Below are 19,387 nucleotides of genomic sequence, written 5' to 3'. Positions count from 1 at the left end.
GGAGCGCAGGAGGTGGGAAGGGAACTCAGCACTTAGTGCTGCAGACCCTGCCCAGGTTTTAGTTCCTCCCTCCTGCCTGGGCCCACTGAGCCCTGCAGGCTGTGCACATAATGAGGCCACCCTTAAATGAGGATTCAACCACAAGAGCAGGAAAAGGCTTCCTCCACTGAGAGCTGCAGTTAGAGATACTCCCTCCTCCCCTATCCCCCCCCAAATTAACATCTTTTAGAAAACACAATTAAAAAAAAAACCAAAAAGGACAAACCCTGGGGAAACTAAAGAGTTCTCACGGTGAATTTTATTTTGTAAGCAACAATATAAACATGTGAATAAAACAGGCATCATTTGCAGGGCTGGCCTTTGATCCAGAGTACCCTGGATCTAGCAACCCTTCCCGAGCAGACAAGGGCAAGCCTTTACCTGTGACTCCAGAGGCTGGCCAGGATGCAGTCCACCAAGACCTTTGTCATGGAAAGACCAATGCTTGAGTATTTGCTATTACCAAGCGTATGTGCAATCTTGGAATGTACCTCCCACCTCCCCCACCCCAGGATAAAAAAAAAAATAAAAATCATACAGCTGCAAACCAGTAAAAAAAAATTGCTTCCAGCTTATTGAGACTGAAATGGCCTGTTGGACTATAAACTGAAATATCGTTCTGGAGATAACCAACTGGTCGTGACACAAGTACTGTATTTACAACTCAAAAATATAACTGTTATAGACTTTAATTTATAGCAAATTTAATACATTAGTGTTTACAAAATAAATTCTGGACTCAACTGAAACAGCGTGCTGCTTAGCAAGTTCTTTTTCCTTCCTCTCACTTTAACTGAAGAGACCAGCAAGCTTAAGAGCTTCTTCTGTGACCCACACACAACTTTTGATGGTGTCAGATGTTGGAGAAAACCAAATGTTTCCTGCATCTCTAAAAGTTTGCTGCTTGGTACCTTCTATTGCCCAAGCTGTACAGTTCAAACCTTAAACTGTCCTTTAACAAGTTCCATACACGTCTCAGGAAAACTACTCAGGTACTAACCAGGGCACTGGTTAATGTTACAAACTGAAGAAACATCCGTGCTACTAACTCACACAACAGGAAAGAGGAAATATAACTACACATTCAATCTCTTATGCCTAAACAGCAAAGCTGCAAACTCCATTGCTTAAAGTAAGATACTTCAGTAAGTGAAACAGTACCATACAGTTCAAGAAACATTTTTTTTTAAAAAAACCAAACATTTTAATAGTATAAAAAGTTGTTTTACTGGTGTTTCTACTATAAAGCTTTGTTCCACAAATCAAGTGATAAAATAATTAGATATGTTTACAGTGATAAGAGACTGCAGTGTAGACATTTCAGCTCACATTTTGCTGAGCGTTTCAGTACAACAGAGATTGACTGGTTTGTTAATACACACCTAGGACACAGAGCAAACTGCAGACATGAAGTGCACACCTGAATAGGGAAGTTTACCCTCTGACATGGTAACTCACTTTCTTCAGCTCTCCTTTTGCCCTCCAGAACACAATGTAAGCACAAACTGTGTTCAGGAATGGAGGCATATAACTGTCCTGACTGCAGAGCAGCACAGAGGAAAGATGGATGCACACAAACACACCACGGTAAATTCCAAAGTTATATGCCAACTACTTCTCCTTAGATAAAATGACATCTTCAAAAGTGAACATGTACAAAAAATAAAAAAAAGTCAAATAAATAAAGAATACAGATGTTAATTAATCACATACATAAAGAAACATATTGGCATACTGTATGCAGTATACAGTATATTCATAGAATCATGTGGGCTGGACAGCACTTAGTAAGGAGTTCTGTGCTGAGGACAACTCCTTTTTCTCCTCCAAAAAAATCTTATAGTTTCTGGATATCAAGTGCAACCTTTTACACCGATGCATAAATCCTGCACCGTATCTCATCTTCGCCACACTTGGGATGCCTTTTTTTTTTTTTAAATCTACAGAGAAGTCCAAGAAGTTATAATAGTCTGAATGACAATTTTTGCAGCCCTGTCCATACTACTTGGTCTCTCGAGTTTCCTACCAAATGAAATTTAGTAATTGTATGGTACCTCAATCCCCAGTTTTTCCTGAGGAAATAGGAGCCAATCATGTGGACTCTTCCATCCTCTAACTGGCATTTCCCACACTCCTGAGCTGTGTGTAGGTATTATGCTGTGAGTGTGTTACACAAAGGCTGCTGGAACCATTGGAAGTGATGTAGCAATAGTTAAGTGTCAAGTACATCTGCTATGATACAGAATCAGGGTCTAGGTCTATCAAATGCTATATCCACATAACATTTTAAACCATGAAAATATTGTATGCATTTTCCTTTTTCTACAAATATTGTTGCAAACTTGCTGTTAATTGTGTCACGAGGTTTGCATTCCTAATTCTCCAATGATTTTTAATTCAAATGTTTAACAACCATATCTACGCTAGGTACACTGAAAGTAGACATTGAAATTTCAAGTAAAATGAACTGTAGCCACATCTACTGGACTCAATACACGTCCCGACATCTAGATTTACTTTGATAAGTTATACAAATACATAATACATTCTTAAATAATGAAGACCCACAATATTAATTTGTGAATCTTCCCACGTTATAAAACCACTTTTACAGGAATGTTTATCCACCTGTATTACTGTTTTAGTTGCAGTGTCTCTTGCTTTCCTGTTTCCACAGATTACTGTACCAGTTCTTAGGCTTTGGCTATTGAAATCTCTTATTTGAATGAGGCAACACTGGTTATTAAGGCTGTTTTTTTTTTCTCTTGTGAAGTTTCATTCTTTACTATGACACTGTTTTCCAGAGCAGAATGACTATCTTGTGTCTTCAGGTTCTGTTTTTATGACCTTCCTTTCAATGTTGTTGAAAGCTGAATGAGGAAAATCCTTTAATATACCAAGGCCTTCTGTATTGAGAAAAGAAAGAAAGAAAGAAGTTGAAACACTGTTTGGAAGCAAATATGTTTTGTTCTTAAATTAACAAAAAGGTCCAAGAACCACATAAATACCAACAGATGAAACAATAAATTCTGCTTCCTCCTCCTCCTGGTCTTTAACCTACCCAGCTGGGTTGGAACCACCTTGGTTACACTGCAGTGATGACAGAGAAGCATCACAGATTCACTTCAACCCCTCTGGCAGCAGGGGCTAATGGAGATGCACTCTGCACTTGCATTTTGAGAGGAAACAGGTAAAAATCCCCCACTAGAGATTTCACTAAGTGTATTAGCACTGGGACTGGGACAAATCTGCAAAAGAGGTGAGCCAGGACTGCAGTATCCCAAAGTGAAACAATCAAGATTCTGCCTGGTTTTCAAAACATCTATTTTTGCACCTTGTCTTTCAAATAACCTCTTTGCCACTACATCTTTAAAACTCAGGTGGGATTTTATTACTGCTTCTAAAGTTGTAAGAGTCTCAAGAACTCCTGGCTTTAGCTCAGTGCACTGAGTATTACACTGAAGCCACCCACAGAGATTCTTGCTCTCTTCTATCAAACTTAGAGTGGGTTTCTCCCAGTGCCAGAGGTGAATACAAGACTGGCAGCAAGCAGAGGTCACTGAATGAGAAACCCAGGTGGAAAAGACTTACTGCATGACATGCAGTTCACAGCAGAGAAACAGTGCTAGGTCCTTATAAATCAAAATACAGACATCTTCTTTATAAAAAGCCTGATTCTATTATGCAGAATGAAGCCATGTCATAATCATGTTGCTGTCACTGTGATGCAGTTTAAGTATTTAATAGCAGTAATTTGGGTCAATACCAAGGACAGACACATGTCAGGACTTGATTATCTGATCCCAGCTACTGCATCTCCTAAACTTTTCCCAAATAATATTCAACCTGACTCTACATTAGCAAGTAACACTCCTCTTGGAGTTTTCTCCAAAGCCTTGATGGCATGGTTCCACACAATGCATGCCAGCCTGCCTTCCTGGCTGCTTCCCTCAGAGAGATCACAGAAAATAAGGAATGGAGGGTAATTTCTCAGGGGCAGCACTAACCCGAGGACTGGGACTTTGCCTCACCGCTGGGGTAAAGCCGGATCAAGTCACTGCACAGAGATTTCCCAACGTGCTGCTCTCCATCAAGTGAAATGTGCTGCATCTGTCTGCTTGGCAGGTTGGACATCCGCAGGTTCAGGGGTCTCTCACCTGCAGGTTGATCACAGTGAGACATCGATGTGTTAAAAGAAAATCAGTATGAAAAATAGATAGAGACTTAAACACATGTTAATTCTATCAGCAAAAGTGCATCCTAGATTCCAGCTGCTCAGAGAAGTTTTCTAGCAAAACGAGGCTTATGTAAATATATTGCTTTGCAGACTACTTCACAGGCACTGCTAGGAAGGGACACTCAGCCAGACAAAACCAAAAAAAATTTAAAAAACCCTTTATCCTGCTCAAAAATCCTCTTGAGATACAAAAATTTTCCTCTCCCACTGCACAATCCCTCTGAGATCTAAAAAATTTCCAGTTCCCCTGCACAATGGCTAAATGGCATAAATGCTGGGCCAAGGAAAGCTGGATCCACACACCTATTCTTCATGATTACTTCTGTACCTCATTCTTGACCAATTCACACAAATGAAAATCTGGTTTTTAACACTTACTTGTATTGATTCCCTTAGTTGTCCCTCTACTGCTTCTTTTCAACCCCTTTAGAAAAACTATCATTTAAAAAACAGACACAAGAACTTCTGGTTGTATTTCTTGTTTGCAACATTTTGTCTCAATTCACAACAGTAAAAAAAGTGATCTAAACAGAAATGCTCAAGCAAAACAAACACTCCTAAAATTAATTCAAGACAAGGAATAGCCAGTTGGTAAATCAAAGAGAACCACAGTACTGTAAGCTTTTTGAAGAATAACAAGCCACTAAGAACATCATTAGAACATGCTCAGTGCTAAGTAATTTACATAGCCAGCTCCTCAGGTTTTGTTCCTAGACTGCACAAACAGGTAAACAAAAAGGGGTACCAGCTGTATTACCTCCTTTATTTCCAACTTCTCAAAGCAAGAACACGAATGAAATGCAACACTATGCTCTGTTTTCAAAACTGAGGATAAAGCTAGAGCAAAGTCCTGCTGTCAGTAACAGCAGTGCACCCAACCTCCTGCCCTCCCCACGTTATCCCTGGGGAAAGCATCTGTTCCAGATGCACAACAGGAACAGAACAGAACCCCAGTGTGCATCTGATTGCATTATTTACACAGTAAGCACTTCAGGGCAGAGAGAGATCTTGTCTTGTCCATTCAGTGCTCAGGGTTCTGCATGAGATAAACACCACCACTGACAGAGGTTGCATAACATCAAATGTCTGTGCTGGCAGCAGCGCGTGCCTGGGAGCTATGGGAGCTACCATACCTTGTCCATCAGCATTATCTAATGACATGCCATTGGGGCTGTGCTCTTCTGAGTTCTGCCTGTAACACCCTGTGGAAAGGCGTCTCTCTAACGCTGCCTGGTTGCAGAGAAACTCCATCTGTTTTGCCATCACCTTTTCCGACTGCAATTGAAACAAAAAAAGATTTCTCTCTATATACATACATAGAGCAAGTCAAAACACAGGGGGAAAAACAGGATCAGATGAAAAGACTAACAGCCTAGATAGTGGTTTTTGTTGACTCATATGTACAGATGTGTGTTTTACGGTTTCTTCAAAACTATGAAGCAAACAAAATATTTTTGCACCCATAGAGATTTTCATAATGTACATCTGAGTCACTCAAGAATACTTAAAATGCAAGCTGTTGTAGTTCATCTACCCAGAAATGCAACATTAAATTCTGTTTTTCAAAAACACACAAAAATCACTTCCTGCACTTTAGGACTGCAGGTTACGTGAAGAGAATCTCAAGAAAAGCAAAAAAGAATGTTTTAATTATCCAGTTAGCTCTGTTCAAATATATGCCTTCACAAAGTATTCCAGAAAGTATTCCAAAAGCAATGGCAACATCTGCTAAAAACTTATGCCAAGATTTCACCAGACATCTTGGAATCTTTATTTTAGGAAACAGCACTACACAAGCTTAAAAATCTGCCATTCTGAAAGTGTAGGATGACAGTATGTTTGTGGGGGATAAAGGTGTGAAATGTCTGTCTAGAAGAAGAACAAGACCTATACACCTCTAGAGAGTGGAGCTAAACAATCCAGTGCAACGTGGGAGGAAATGGCGTCTGAATGTTTGTCATTGACTTTAATGCCAAGAGAATTCTAACTTTCACTATAATCTTGTTCTTGAGAGAATGTAAATAAGCTTCTTGCAAAAATAAGAAGAAAATCACAAGTCAAGAAAGTTGATTTAGAAGAGCCACAATGAACATAAGAACAGAAAGTACACGAACTTAACACGTACAATTGATAGGAAAAATTGATTTTCCTTCCAGGTAATGCCGTAATTGTTTCAACTGCTACAGAGATCTATTAATTGCAGAGCATTTCACTTTTCATGGGAGATGCTGAAAGCCCTGACTTCCCACAAAAGGCTGCTTGCTCAGCATAGTTCAGTAATTTGAACATGTACAATGACAGCCCAACAGACCCAGCAAACCCTGGGCTTCCCCAGCACCATGGTGACCCTGACAGCAGGGTAAGGCATGGCCAGCATTTACATCATTTGGCTCAGAGCTCATCAGGGTCTGCAGAAGAACACTGAGAGCTCCAGCCCTGTCTTGGGAGGAAGGTAAAAAGAGAAACTATTTTCAGTTTACTTACAAGTGTGGTTTAACTTTGCTATTCTGTCACTCCTCTTACCAACTTTTGAACTATACATTAATTTTTTAAAAGGAATAAAATATTTCTCATTCATGCCATCTTTGTTGTTTGCTTGGGATAAAACCAGAATTTTAAACTTCAATTATGCTTCTGATCACCACAAAAAAACCTACAGAGTTGCAGATATGTTTAAGCTTGAACTAAATCTGTAGTCCATTGTTATGTGGCAGCGACCAACAAAAACTGTATATACAAAACAAGTTCATGTAATTATTCTGTGACATCAGAACATGTGCTGTAACTGCATTTGATGTATCCCAGATTTGTGTGACTGAGCACTACTTCGCAATAGAAGGAAGTAAATGATAGGGTAACACATCCATTCTCAGAAAACAAGAAGGTAACTCCTAAATGTAATCTTATGTGCAAATTTGGTGATTACATTTGCCCCAAATCAGCTATACAAAACAGATTTGTTGCAACTTAGCATGAAATCCCTCCTTGGCAAGAACTGGCAGCAGGAGATGGGTATTTTGCCTTGAGGCTAGGATATGCTACAGAAAAGACAAAGAAAAAATTGGCAACCTGTCTTCATTTATACAAAGCTTTCTGTCTGCTCAATAACACTGCACTTCCACCAGGCTAGGTGCTGTTTAGGAAGCCAATTTATCCTCTCAGATCCAGAGGTTTGCTTATTTCCTAAACACATTGGCCTTTCTTCTTGTAAGACATGTCAGCAGAGAGGACTCCAAGATCGCCTACTCTATTCCTCTCGCCTCAGAAACTTGAGCTTTCCATTTATAGCAATGGATAACGCAAGTAACACAGCACAGACTGTACCAATACTACCCTACTTGCTCCCAACAGGCAACCACAGATTTTCAAGCCTACTATGCTGCATCTTACCTCCTTGGAACTAACAAGGGCAAAGCTGTAGTACTGTGACAGAACAATTTCGGGAGGTAAACCCAAATTAAGAGTGATGCAATCACAGCCGAGCTAGGTAGCCTTTTAAAACTGCTGTGAATTAATTTAGTCATCAAAACAACAACATCAAAACCGACGCACAAAGACACAGCCTGTATTATTCACAACATAGTGTAGTTGGTTTACCTGGGAATTAAGAGCTGTTGGGTCTTCACTCTTTCCTTTAGCCAAAGCAAGTGGCATTTTGTCTTGCTGATAGAGCGTCTGGACTGTGTCCTGGAAATCAGGATAACCATCCTATTGAGCATAAAAAGAAACCAAACCAAGAGGGACATATTATTTTTTCTTTACCTTCTATGTACACATAAAAGAAAAAAAAAACAACCTAAAAATCATATTCCTGAACTTCTGTGAAAATTCTGGACTGCAATTTACATGTTTGCGCTATCCACTTCATTTAAGTTTGTGCATAAACCACAGCAACTGCTATATACCTAATGGCACAGAAAATCTCATCTCTCTCAAGTTTCAGGTGAATCCAGATAGCCTTGTTACTCACACTGAACTATTTTACATTCAGCCTTGACAGGCAGATTTAGGCCTATGGTTTCTGTCACTTTTCAGGAATCAAGTTTACATGTAGGCAAGGATATACACTAACCTTGTGAAACTGAGAAAAGCCTCCTGAAATTCAACATATTTCACACAGAACCTACACTTGTATCACAAAATGAAATATCACCATTTCAGAAGTACAGTGGAAAATTTACAGACTATGAGAAAGCATGATTCAATAATTCTTCCAGTCTGAAATTCTTATGACATGCAAATCTCTTCTGCTGCTTGCATATGTATCAATAAAGCAAATGAAGTTCCTGTGAAAGCCTGCCAGACTCCATTAAAACAATCACTGAAGCAAAGGTTCAAAATGAAAGGTTTATCTATCTTGGTGTTACAAAAGGAAAGCTCATGTGCACTAGAGGAACATCCAGAAATGTTTACAAAAGCACAGTATAGGTAGCTCTGTGGAAATGTGAGAGGAAGTCATTGATCTTAAGACAGACCCAAGCCTGAGAACAATGACATCTGTCACTGAGGTTCTACAGACCACAGTCTCAAAACCACACTAAATTAGACAGATTTGCCCTGTAGATTCCAAAGACACGTACATGTCAATAATTACGTTTTCGACAACAGATGGACAAAAGTGTTACAGCCCAAGGAAAATAGAAGTGATCTTCCAGAAAAAACACAGGGGAAGGACTACAAGGTTCCCTCCACTGGGCAGGCTGCCCACTGACCTGCACAGCAGGGGCCTGACCCAAGGCAGATGGCCAGGACCTCAGTGCAATGTAATGCCATTAAATCTATTCTTTATGCTCAGGGAAACACCTTAAAATCTGTCAGAATGCTGCATATTGCTTTAAAACACCTAACGTATTCCCTCAGAGAACAAATAAACACAACAGCTATGCAAAAACGTCACAGCCAGGTTAACTGCCACAAAGCCTCTAGCCTAAGCTGAAAACAAAGGCTTTGCAGCACATTTCCATGAGCACTGACCACTTCTACAGTTAAGACCTGAATCTGTTTGGGAGAGGAAAATGATTGTGTGTAGGAAGATAAGAAGCTAAACACACAAAACCCTATTTTTGCAACAAAACAGGTAACACAGTTCTTCACAACACATTTGTGATCACCTGCCTATACCAACCAGGCTGTTTCCCAAAGGTGGCTCTGGCTGCCTGCTGCTGTGCCCGTCCCCCCTCAGCCAGGCAGGTAATTCCTGGAGGATGACACCTTCTGGATCACCTTCCCACTGGTGCCTGTCCCCAGTGCCCCGAGGGATGAGGAGCATGCTGGACCAAGCACCATGCTGCTCTGCCCCATGGTTGCCTGAGGTCCTCCTGCATGCACTGCAGCATTTTTGTTTTGCCATGCTGCTGCTTAGTTGTTTTCCAAGTGGTTTTGTGCAGCAGATGTTCCCAGTCCCACATGTGCTTTTTCGCTCCCTCTAATGACATTTTTCCTATGAAAACAGTACCTTCTACTGCTTTTGCTGTTTTTGTGAAAAAAACAAATCCCACACTTTGGTTTTCTTTTCAGCCTTCTCAGAAACAGTGGAGGTGGGGCTTTTCTCTCCCCTTCCTCCACCCATACAGGCACCAAGGGAAGATGCTTCCTTGCAGCCTCCGATCAGGTCTCGCTGCCTGTGCCCCCTGACTCCCACTGAGCTTTGGGAAATGAGGTTTTGAAAGCTCTTCCCACCCCTCTTGTTCAGATGAATGGAGACACAGACATACAAAATAATTTCTTCCAACAACAGACAGCAAGAATATTTTTAAAAACTCTCCTTTTTTCCTCTCTAGGCTGTTCACACAGACTCTGAAGGGGAACTTTGTCAACCCCAACAGCGATGAGGAGCCTCTTCCTCCACTCCTGCCTGATGTACCTGTGACTTATTTTGCTTTCTAAGCTGCTGCCACAACAGCTCACTGCTTTGAGTGGTGCCGGCACTGAGTCACAGAAGGTGACAAAATAAGGGGTGCCCCTGCCACACAACACACCCAAGCAGGATTGATCCTTGCTCACAGGAGGATGTGCCATTTCCACCGCTATCTGCCTGTCCTGCTTTCTGTCCAGAGCAGATTTAGGAATTACAACTCCTTTTTTATAATCTGCTCCCAAATACCAAATCACTCCACTCCTTTTTTCGCTCCCTCCACACCTTTAGTCTGTCATTTGCCTGGAATTTTTTCCCCTTCTCCTCTTTACACTTCACTCCCACAGCTCACCCACCCACTCAACGAATAAGAGGGGGAGAGCTCACAGGGGAAGAGAAAGGCTTTTACAGGTAATTTGATGTAATTCATGGCACATTGTTTCTTTGTAATGCTTGTGCGGGTTTCATATTCATGAAAAGGATAAATTTACAATGTGGCTGCAGATTGACAGAGCTGCAGCTTGCACACACAGCTCTCTGCTGGCTCTGCTCAAGGATGACCTTCAGAGCCTCTCTGGAGGCTTTTTTAAGTGTTATTATATTTCAGGAAATTAACTCATCTTTTTTTTAAGTAATCTTTTACACTATGCAAACAGGCTGTGAAGTCTTTCCAAATTGAAGTCCCAGTAATTTTAGGCCACGCTTCACGGAGACATTAATGACTAATAGTTAAAGGAATGGTGAATCAAAATACAGAGTTCAGCCTTAAAAGAGAAAGGTAAAATGACTCTTCTCAAAAAAAAAAAGGAAAAAAGAAAACCAGTAACGAACTAGTTATAACAACAAAAAATATACCCCACGGTCAGGTCCTTTCTGTATTTTCATGATAGTGAGCAAACAGATCCACAATGAGGCATTACAACTCCAAAAACAGTGTAAGGAATTCTTACCCAGAACAGAAGGAAAAATCTGCTTTTGCTCCCATTTTCCGTTTTACTTTCACCTTTCCAAAAAAAACCAAACCAAAACATAACCAAAAAAATCCCTGAACATATTACTAAAAAAAGGACTTTTTACTTTTTTTAAAAAAAAATGCAAGCACCAGTAACCCAAACCAGCAGTGATCTATTCGTCACACTGCATCTTTTTTACATTTCATTGAAGTAAAGCCCAACATTTATGGTGTACTTCAAATCTAAAATGCACTGAAATAATGCTTTTCTCCTCCTTAGAACACTCCCAAAGTTGTGAGGAAAAAAGACATTTCTACTGATAATAATATCAGTAATTTCAAAATTAATAATGCTATGCTATCAGATTGAAGATTTAATTCAATGTAATTTTCAATTTCTTATTTTGGGAAAATTACCTATTTCTGAAATAGTCATTTGTACAATTAGGACATGAAATTTTCACAAGCATTTTATAATATAACTGGTAATAAAACAAGAACCAAGTAAATATCCTTTCTCAGAATTATTGAACTATAAAGGGTATAAAAGAAGCAGGCATTCCAGACTTTTAAGATTTCACCATGCAGAAAATAGGAGACTACACATCCCCTAAGGCTGTCCAGATATCCTGCTCTCCAGAAAACCTTGAGTTTCAGCTTGTATTTTTCAGGGTTTTTATTTTATGCTTTCTTTCAATGAAGATCCTGTAAAAAACAGCACCTCCCTAGCAGTGTGTCATTTTAGACACTTGCTCATCATCAATTATTACTGAATGAAGGAAAAACTTTCTAATGCTGAAATCCAAGTCATTGAAATATTACTTCAAGCAGAGGAGTGGCAGCTCCCCACCAGCTCTTGCAAATTAGGGCTGGACTGAACAAAAGGGAGGAGACTCAAGCAACCATCCTGCAATAGGGTGGTCAAGGCTGTTGGATAAAGGTGAAGCTGGATAAAATCATTTCATGCAGCTTTTCCCTGCTCTTTTTTGTGGGTCAAAGAACAAGCAGAGGTCAAAAGCAAATCCTGACACACAAAAACGACACTGCTGACTTATCAAAGCTACCAGTGAATCCTCATTGCACGTGTATATTTTGCACTACAGAAACTCAAAACTACAACTGTATATGGACTGATGGAACTTCATATAAGTTCACTTCAAAGAAGATGAACTTCTCTATACCTTTTCAAAACTAACTGCTCTCACCAGAGTTTCCCTCACAGGAAAAGCCTTTGTACAGGTGAAAGCACTGCAGTGAAAAAAAAATTAAAGCCTTACCACATACAGTGCATCATTTATCACAGAATGCATTGCATATGAGAAACACATTTCAGAATGTGTTGCAATTTTCCTCTACAGTTAGAGAATACATCACCTATCTGTGTCACATACAAATCTAGCTCATATTCTAACACACATTTAACCTACACCTTTTTGAGTAGATAGTACAATAAAAAACACCCACAATGCTAAGGATGAATTAGATACCCACGTAACGGTGAAACAGTAATTTGTTTAAAATACAAATTATAAAGAAAGATCTGCTATTCTTATGAGGTAATAGGTATATATATGTACGTTTTATTTTTTCTTTTTTATTTTTTTGTTAAAAGTAACTTTAACAGGCCTCAAATTTACCTTCCAGCAGTGGTAACTGAAGAAAAAGGTAAACTACATACATGCTGCTCCTGCACTCTTAACAAGGAATTCCCATCATCTCCCTAAGCAACATCTTGTGCAAGTGTATACATGAGCCATGTATACATGCATTTGACACAAAACTCATTACCAAAAGCTGTAATTTAAAATCTACAGGCACAACCTTTTGTGTTGAGATATACACCTTTTAGATAGTTTTTGACTTTTCAATATGATCTGTGTCCTAATTTATGGCTCAGTCAGAGATGGCTAATATTCTGCCGTCAGTCCTTATCCAGAACTCTGTATTCTGGACATGATCAACAGCTGACTCCAGTGAATTAGGCAAACTCCACCTCATGCTGACTGAAAAGCAGCAGGCCTTATGGGAAGACATCTCCTACAGTGCTTGAGCTTATTCCACCACAGGAAGTCAGTCAGTCCCATTCCTCCCCTCCTACTCACTCTGAGTGCAAAACACTGAGAGTATCTTTACCATAAAACAAATCCTACTCTTTACCCCTGCTCCTACAGGTTTCTCCATCAAACACTTACATTTACAGAGACACTGGTGATGTTTTCCCACCCTCTCTCTCTCATACCCATCAACTGTCTATCAAATGTTTTTCTGACAAATTTAAGAAAAGACAGATCCCTTCAAAACAAAACTGAATTTCAGCACACACAGGTCAAAATACAGAAGTCACATTACTGTACCTCTATCTTGATTCTCTTTGGTGACAGCTCATCCCTTTCTCCACATTTAGATCTACAAGAGAAAACACATACATGATCAGTAAACAGCACATTAACCCCAATTATAATGAAAAGGAGTCAAGAGAAACAGATCAGGGAAGAACAAGATGCACAAAAAAAGCCTCCAGTTCAATTTGACATGGCAATGAAGTCATTCAAGTAAAGAGGAACACAAGTATTTTGTGTTGTTTTCAGAAGCATCAAAACACTCATGGATTCTTCCTTCCAGAGAGAAAGGAAAGCACAGAGAATTACAGAAATGCCCTTGGCACTGCTTATCCAGGATGGTTGTGTATTTATATGAATCTCTATGGAAGAAAGGGGAGCAAAGGAAAACTTTCTAGAAGGATAGCAAAATGTATTTTGAAAGGATATTACATTACAGGCAAGGGAATCAGCATTTAAAAATCTAAGGAAAGTATCAAGATATTCAATCATACTTGCTAATGCTAAGGTTTTAATTGTATTTAAAGGCTGTTAAGCCTTTGTCACCATTTCATTACGGCAGTTCATTTGACAGAACAGTAACAACTGAAATTAGGACTCAGCTTCAGTTCCTTTAAAGGAAGCTTGTAAGCCACTCCCCCTGACCTTATCTTTTTGGCTAACAAGCCAAATCTGTGTATGGAAAAAAGGAAATTGATGCACTGAGCATCTCTGGCCACTACGCCAATTTACATTCACCTCAAAACACACTAATGCCTCAAATGCTTGAAATACCAGCCTCTCAGATGCCTCTTAATGTGCACTATCCTCAAAATACTTCGAAAACTAGAGAGCAAATAAAACGGTTATTCAAGACAACTGAATTTTATCAGTCTATAAGCTTTGGGACTAACTGAAGAGCAAGAAGACGTGTGTCCAGTGCTTCAGAAGAAATGCTGTCAGCCTGCTTGGTTCCCCAAAAGTGCAGACCCTCTGAGCTAAGGAAAGCCTTACTTGGTGGTCCTGTAGGTGTACTTGTAGGTGACCTCGCGAGAGATCTGCCGGGCCAGGGCGAAGAGCTCATCCCTCCTGGTCAGCAAGGCGTTGTCCTTCACACACAGCTGGGCAGCTGCTTCATTAACTGTTAGCTGCAAATCAAACACACAGGCACTATTTCACCTACTGTGCTGGTAAATGTACATCTCCTGAAATAATAAAGAATTTTGATAGCAAGTAAAATCATCTATAATTGTACGCTAAACCCTGGGGGGTTTCTTCAGTTTGTTTATCCCCCTTACTAAACCAGGTAACCTCTTTGGGAAGAGGAAAGATATGAATGTAGCTGGTTCATAAAGTGAAACATTATTGTAAGACTGTCTCAATGTGCACTGCTTTTCCTTCATCCCAGCACTAATTAAATCTCAGGATAAAACAGTAGCTCTGAATGTTCACAGTGTTTGGCTCCCAAAGCCTGGCTTACAGGGAAGACTATTTTTATAAACGCAATATGCCCAGGACTTGGGGAAAAAAAAAAAAAACAACCCTGACAGTGTGGGTACAGATGGCTTTCCCTTGTGAATACAGAATAAATTCTGTAGAAGGTGATGGTTTAAGAAACGATTAAACTTTTTTTAGCTATGTTTCTCACCCTCGTGTTTGTGAAGACTATCTTCAGACATGAATCAAATGTAACTTGTTTCAAGGATGTTTTCCTGAGCCTGCCAGGACACATTTCTAGTGCCTCTGCTGCTGGCAAAAGATTCATAAAGAAGTTGAGGGGGGAGGAAAAGCCTGAAATTGAAGCTCCAAATGGTTTTGCAATGCTCTTCAGAAGCCTATAAGAAGTTGTGATACTGTCGTGAATTATATCAGCTTAAAAGTACTGCTGTCCAAGAAGCCTATGGTCAGCACTATGGACACAACATTATTAATGCCATGGGACACAAATTGAGATGCTGGACAGGCTATTTCAAGCTCCTTCCACAGCAAGCAGGGCTTGAAGAGGCTTTCTCACTTTTTGCTCAGCTGAAGAGCAGCCAGAACGTGTAATGAGGCATAACAACAAGAGGCCAAGAGAATACTACAGGTGTTTTTACCAAGTGCCCACAGCTCTTTCTACTCTTTTACTTTTAGAAATTAAGCTTCTTTGAACAGGCTTGGCTTCTGGCAAAGGAGCACAGCTGCTTTGGAGCCAGTGTCAACAGTATATCCTGCATCTGTCCCAGGCTGGTGAATACTGCAGAGCAGCTTGGTTTCCACAGCAGAGTCAGCACGTCCATGCTGATGGAGATGTGCCATCCCTGACCCCGCACCTGGCGGCACAGCACGCGTGTGACCTCAGACACCAAACCTGCCGCTCCCACAGACCAGCAGGTCTGCACTCACAGCTGTCCCTTGGGAGAAGGACAAGAACTCCTCTCCTGACCCCTGCCACCCTGCAGGGTCACCTGTGAATTAAAGCAGAGGCCAGCAGCTCATGCAAATCGCTGCATGCTCCATCCCTGAAGGATGGAAGCTACCACAGCACATGAACAACACACAGCCACGCTCTCCTTCACCATGGGGCTTGGTGGCAACCAAACTACCAAACATTTATTTTGCCCAATGCAACACTTGCTCTCCAGGAAGGTTGAGAAAACAAAACACATGTATTAAGAAGACCTGAGATTCTTCTTCAACAGCTTTGCAGTATTTCTAGCGAAACCTCACACAGAACTGCTGCTCCTAATATTTCAGAAGCAATTTTTCCTGTGTTTAGCCTAAAAGCCTCTGATCTCAGTAAGGCACTTCCTATGGCATCTAAATGTTAGTCAGAGCACAAACTTGTTTTTAACAGGTGAACTAGATACGTTGCCCGATCCTTTAGTCTCTGTGCAGACAAAAATCCCAAATCTCACAGAGATCAGATGTACAAGGGCTTAACCTGAACAGGTTACTATGTTTGTACAATACCAGGTACTTAAAAAACAAACTATTACCCCTTAGACAGGAGCAGCTGTTCCACAATGTCTGTCTTTCCAGAAAAAAAACACAATGGGGAAAAAGATACAATATAAGTTAATACAACACCGATTAAAATAATTACCATCCAAAGCAGGCATTAATTTCTGTAACACTGATAGCTATTACTTTGCCAAGGATGAATAATACAGCTAATGCTTACAAAATAATTTGAGATTTTTTTTTATCCCTCCAAGTGCTGAAAGGTTGCAAAGAGCTGAAATGACTGAAAATGCTTTGGGTAGTTGTAGGCAAATGCTGTTTATCCTAATATGTGAGAAAAGCCAAATGTTTATTTGCTTGTTTTTCCTGGTTTCTCTTTCAGGTCACATTCAGACTTACTGAATTGAAGTGCATCATGGCTTTCTGCCTTTTCAGGAGGCATAATACTGCAGATACAAAGCATTGCATGCCTAAAAATAAAGAATCTGTTTGTTGGAAGCCTTAAAGAGGATATGGAGCAGCACAGAACCATGCAGGAGAAGGATGCGTATATTTCCATCTGATGGGGTTCACAGACTCCTCCACCAGAAACCACATAATTAAATACCAAGCCCTACTGTTTTGGTGAGTCAGCAAAAGAAAAGGAAGAAACCTAGCTAGACAAAATTCATTGCTAGTTTTTCTAATTCCACTGAACTGGATTTTTTTTTGCCTTTTACAGGTAATGAGACAAAGACTGAAAAATTAAAATGCAAATTACAAACTTGACTCAATTTTGCAGAGGTCACTGAGTTCAGAGGCATGCCTTGTACTCATCCCTCCTCCAGTCCAACTTTAAACATTAAGTGCTCTCTGTGTTTGAAAAGCTGTGTAACACTGAAACAATGGGATGGATTAAGGACAGCATGTTTATTAGTTTTGGAACGCCTTCAGAAGATTTTATGTCAGATTAATGCTTTATGCAAATACTCCTACCAAGAGTACACACTTTCCAATCAGCCCAGTGTCTGCAGCTCTCACAGGCCTCTAATGGCTGCTCCAGCCCTCTGAGACACTTCAGTGCTCATTCTGAAACAAAATATTCTCACTAATTCACCACTGACAATTCTACCATATTTGATCTTAATTTGCATCCAACTCCCCTCTGCTTGAGGAGCCAGAGATACCCAAATCTTTACATTAAAAAGCTAACCATTACGTAAGCTTTCTAAATTCACAGTGAAGTTTATTCAGCTGTTCCTTGCCAGCCGCAAGGAGAAACCTTGAACTATGAGGCAGAATGACAACTCTGGAACGTATTAACACGTGCAGAAAAACGGTCTCTGGACCTGCAGGAACTTACCTCCCTGGTTGTTTAAGGTCATTCCCCCTGAGTAGCAAATTCCTTAAGCCATCAGAACCAAAAACACACTAAGGCTGATTTTACAAAAGGCAAACTCTGGTTTAGCAGATTTTAAACAAAAAAAAAATTTGGTCTCATTGCTGCTATTTATTTTCTGCCGTAAGCAGAAAATGAAGACAAAACTGTTCAAGGCAGAACTTTGTGAAATCCAGCCTCTTTAAGCCAACAGTAAACTAATTACAAGCAAATTCTTCTTGCTTGCATGTGTGCAGTTCCCATCAAGTTCAGTGAGGCCCCACATGCGTAAGTGAGGCATAAGTCAACCACAGACTCCTTTGATCTTGTGCCCTTAATCACAATAGCGATAGAAATATTTCCTAAAGCCAAACCATGCTCTCATTCCATTTTTAAACGTGGTTTTACAATGATGTAGTAAAGGTCTGTAGTGCAATACCAAAAAAAATGAACAAGGCAGAGCAGTTGTCCTTTCTTCCAGTTCACTGCTATCCCACTCCCTTCAATTACTACCCCAGGGTTCATCCCCCCAGTTTTGCAGAGAAAGTGCTGAGCCTACACAAAAGGTGCCCCTGGAGCCCACCTCCCAGTACACTGCTGGATGCCAGAAAATTATCCTACGAGTAGTCTGCCCAGATTTCAGAGCATTTTCTGCAGTCACTACCCTAGAGAGAAGCTGTGAAAGCACACAGCCACACACTGTTGTACACCTCGAGTGCCTCCATCCTCAGGTGAGGAGAACCCCCTTTCTCTGAATCCTGAATCTGCAGCCATGTATACAGGGCATCTACACAATTAATCCTTTCAAATCCTGCCTCCATCTCATACACAGCTTGTTCTTTTACAAGGGAGACTTCCACAAGGTCAGGGGAGTAAGATGAGATCTCGTCTTGTACAGTAGATGAATTCATAGATTATAAGTGTTTGACATGAAGCCACAGAGCACGTTAAGTGTAAGCTGCAGAGCTAGAACTGTGTGGTTGGAATGTGGCTCACTAGTGTGGAAGTGTCTCCCCAGTCTGCAGTAAAAGCCCTTGTCAAGTCACTGCCAGTGATGTGCAGTTGCCTTATAAATGTAAATATGTAAATAAAAATGTAAAGAAATACGCCTTGTTTCCTTCTGCCCTTCTACTCAGAAGCATAAAGAGAACTCAGTCTTATGCTATGGATCACACACCTACAAAACTTCTTCTTGAAGCGAAAAAAGGCTAAAGCCAGTACAGTTTTTTTGGCACTCCTGTAACATAAACACTGCCTTTCCTTTTGGGAGCTAAGCCTTACATGCCAAATTTTAAATCCAACTGAAATTTTGCAATCACTGTTAACTGTGAAAATGCTGATGCAGCATTCGTATCAACAGCGTTTTGGCAGAGCTCTGAATTAATGTTTGTTCTCCTCTTGTACAGCACTTTGGCACTAGGAAACGACTCCCCACACAGACACACCTATTGCGTTACAACACATGCAGCGTGAGCCTCAGGAATGCCACAGGAGGAGCAAGGAAGGCCCACAGGAACTTTCAAAGGCAAGAGATGCTTCTCAGGGATGAAAAAACAAACATTCAGATTAGAACTACCCATCAATACTGAGACATCCTCTCCTTTCCTCCTCACGCAGTCTGAATGTCACTTGACAGGCCTAAGGCCACTATGGCCAAAAAAGCCCATAGGTTGTATGATTAAGCTTC

At 40.5% G+C, this 19,387-nt stretch overlaps 1 protein-coding gene across 6 annotated transcripts in view; it reads right to left on the bottom strand.

The window, feature by feature from the left end:
- Positions 1 to 282: 282 nt before the first annotated feature.
- NAB1 (NGFI-A binding protein 1) overlaps positions 283 to 19,387 on the bottom strand; it is a 46,308-nt gene continuing 27,203 nt past the window's right edge. For 5 of the 6 annotated variants that reach the window (XM_064718404.1, XM_064718406.1, XM_064718407.1 and 2 more), the window contains 6 exons: positions 14,415 to 14,548; positions 13,437 to 13,488; positions 7,874 to 7,984; positions 5,410 to 5,551; positions 4,047 to 4,196; positions 283 to 2,945 (listed from right to left, as the gene is read on the bottom strand). In XM_064718404.1, the coding sequence (XP_064574474.1) occupies positions 2,854 to 2,945; positions 4,047 to 4,196; positions 5,410 to 5,551; positions 7,874 to 7,984; positions 13,437 to 13,488; positions 14,415 to 14,548 (681 nt within the window). In that variant the 3' untranslated portion in view covers positions 283 to 2,853. The remainder of the gene's footprint in view (positions 2,946 to 4,046; positions 4,197 to 5,409; positions 5,552 to 7,873; positions 7,985 to 13,436; positions 13,489 to 14,414; positions 14,549 to 19,387) is intronic. The other variant, XM_064718405.1, reaches the window with a different exon arrangement.

The sequence above is a fragment of the Zonotrichia leucophrys genome, chromosome 7, assembly GCF_028769735.1.
Source record: "Zonotrichia leucophrys gambelii isolate GWCS_2022_RI chromosome 7, RI_Zleu_2.0, whole genome shotgun sequence".
NCBI classification, from domain to species: domain Eukaryota; kingdom Metazoa; phylum Chordata; class Aves; order Passeriformes; family Passerellidae; genus Zonotrichia; species Zonotrichia leucophrys.
The sequence above is the reverse complement of the archived record's forward strand: the minus strand, read 5'-3'. Positions and strand labels throughout refer to the sequence as shown.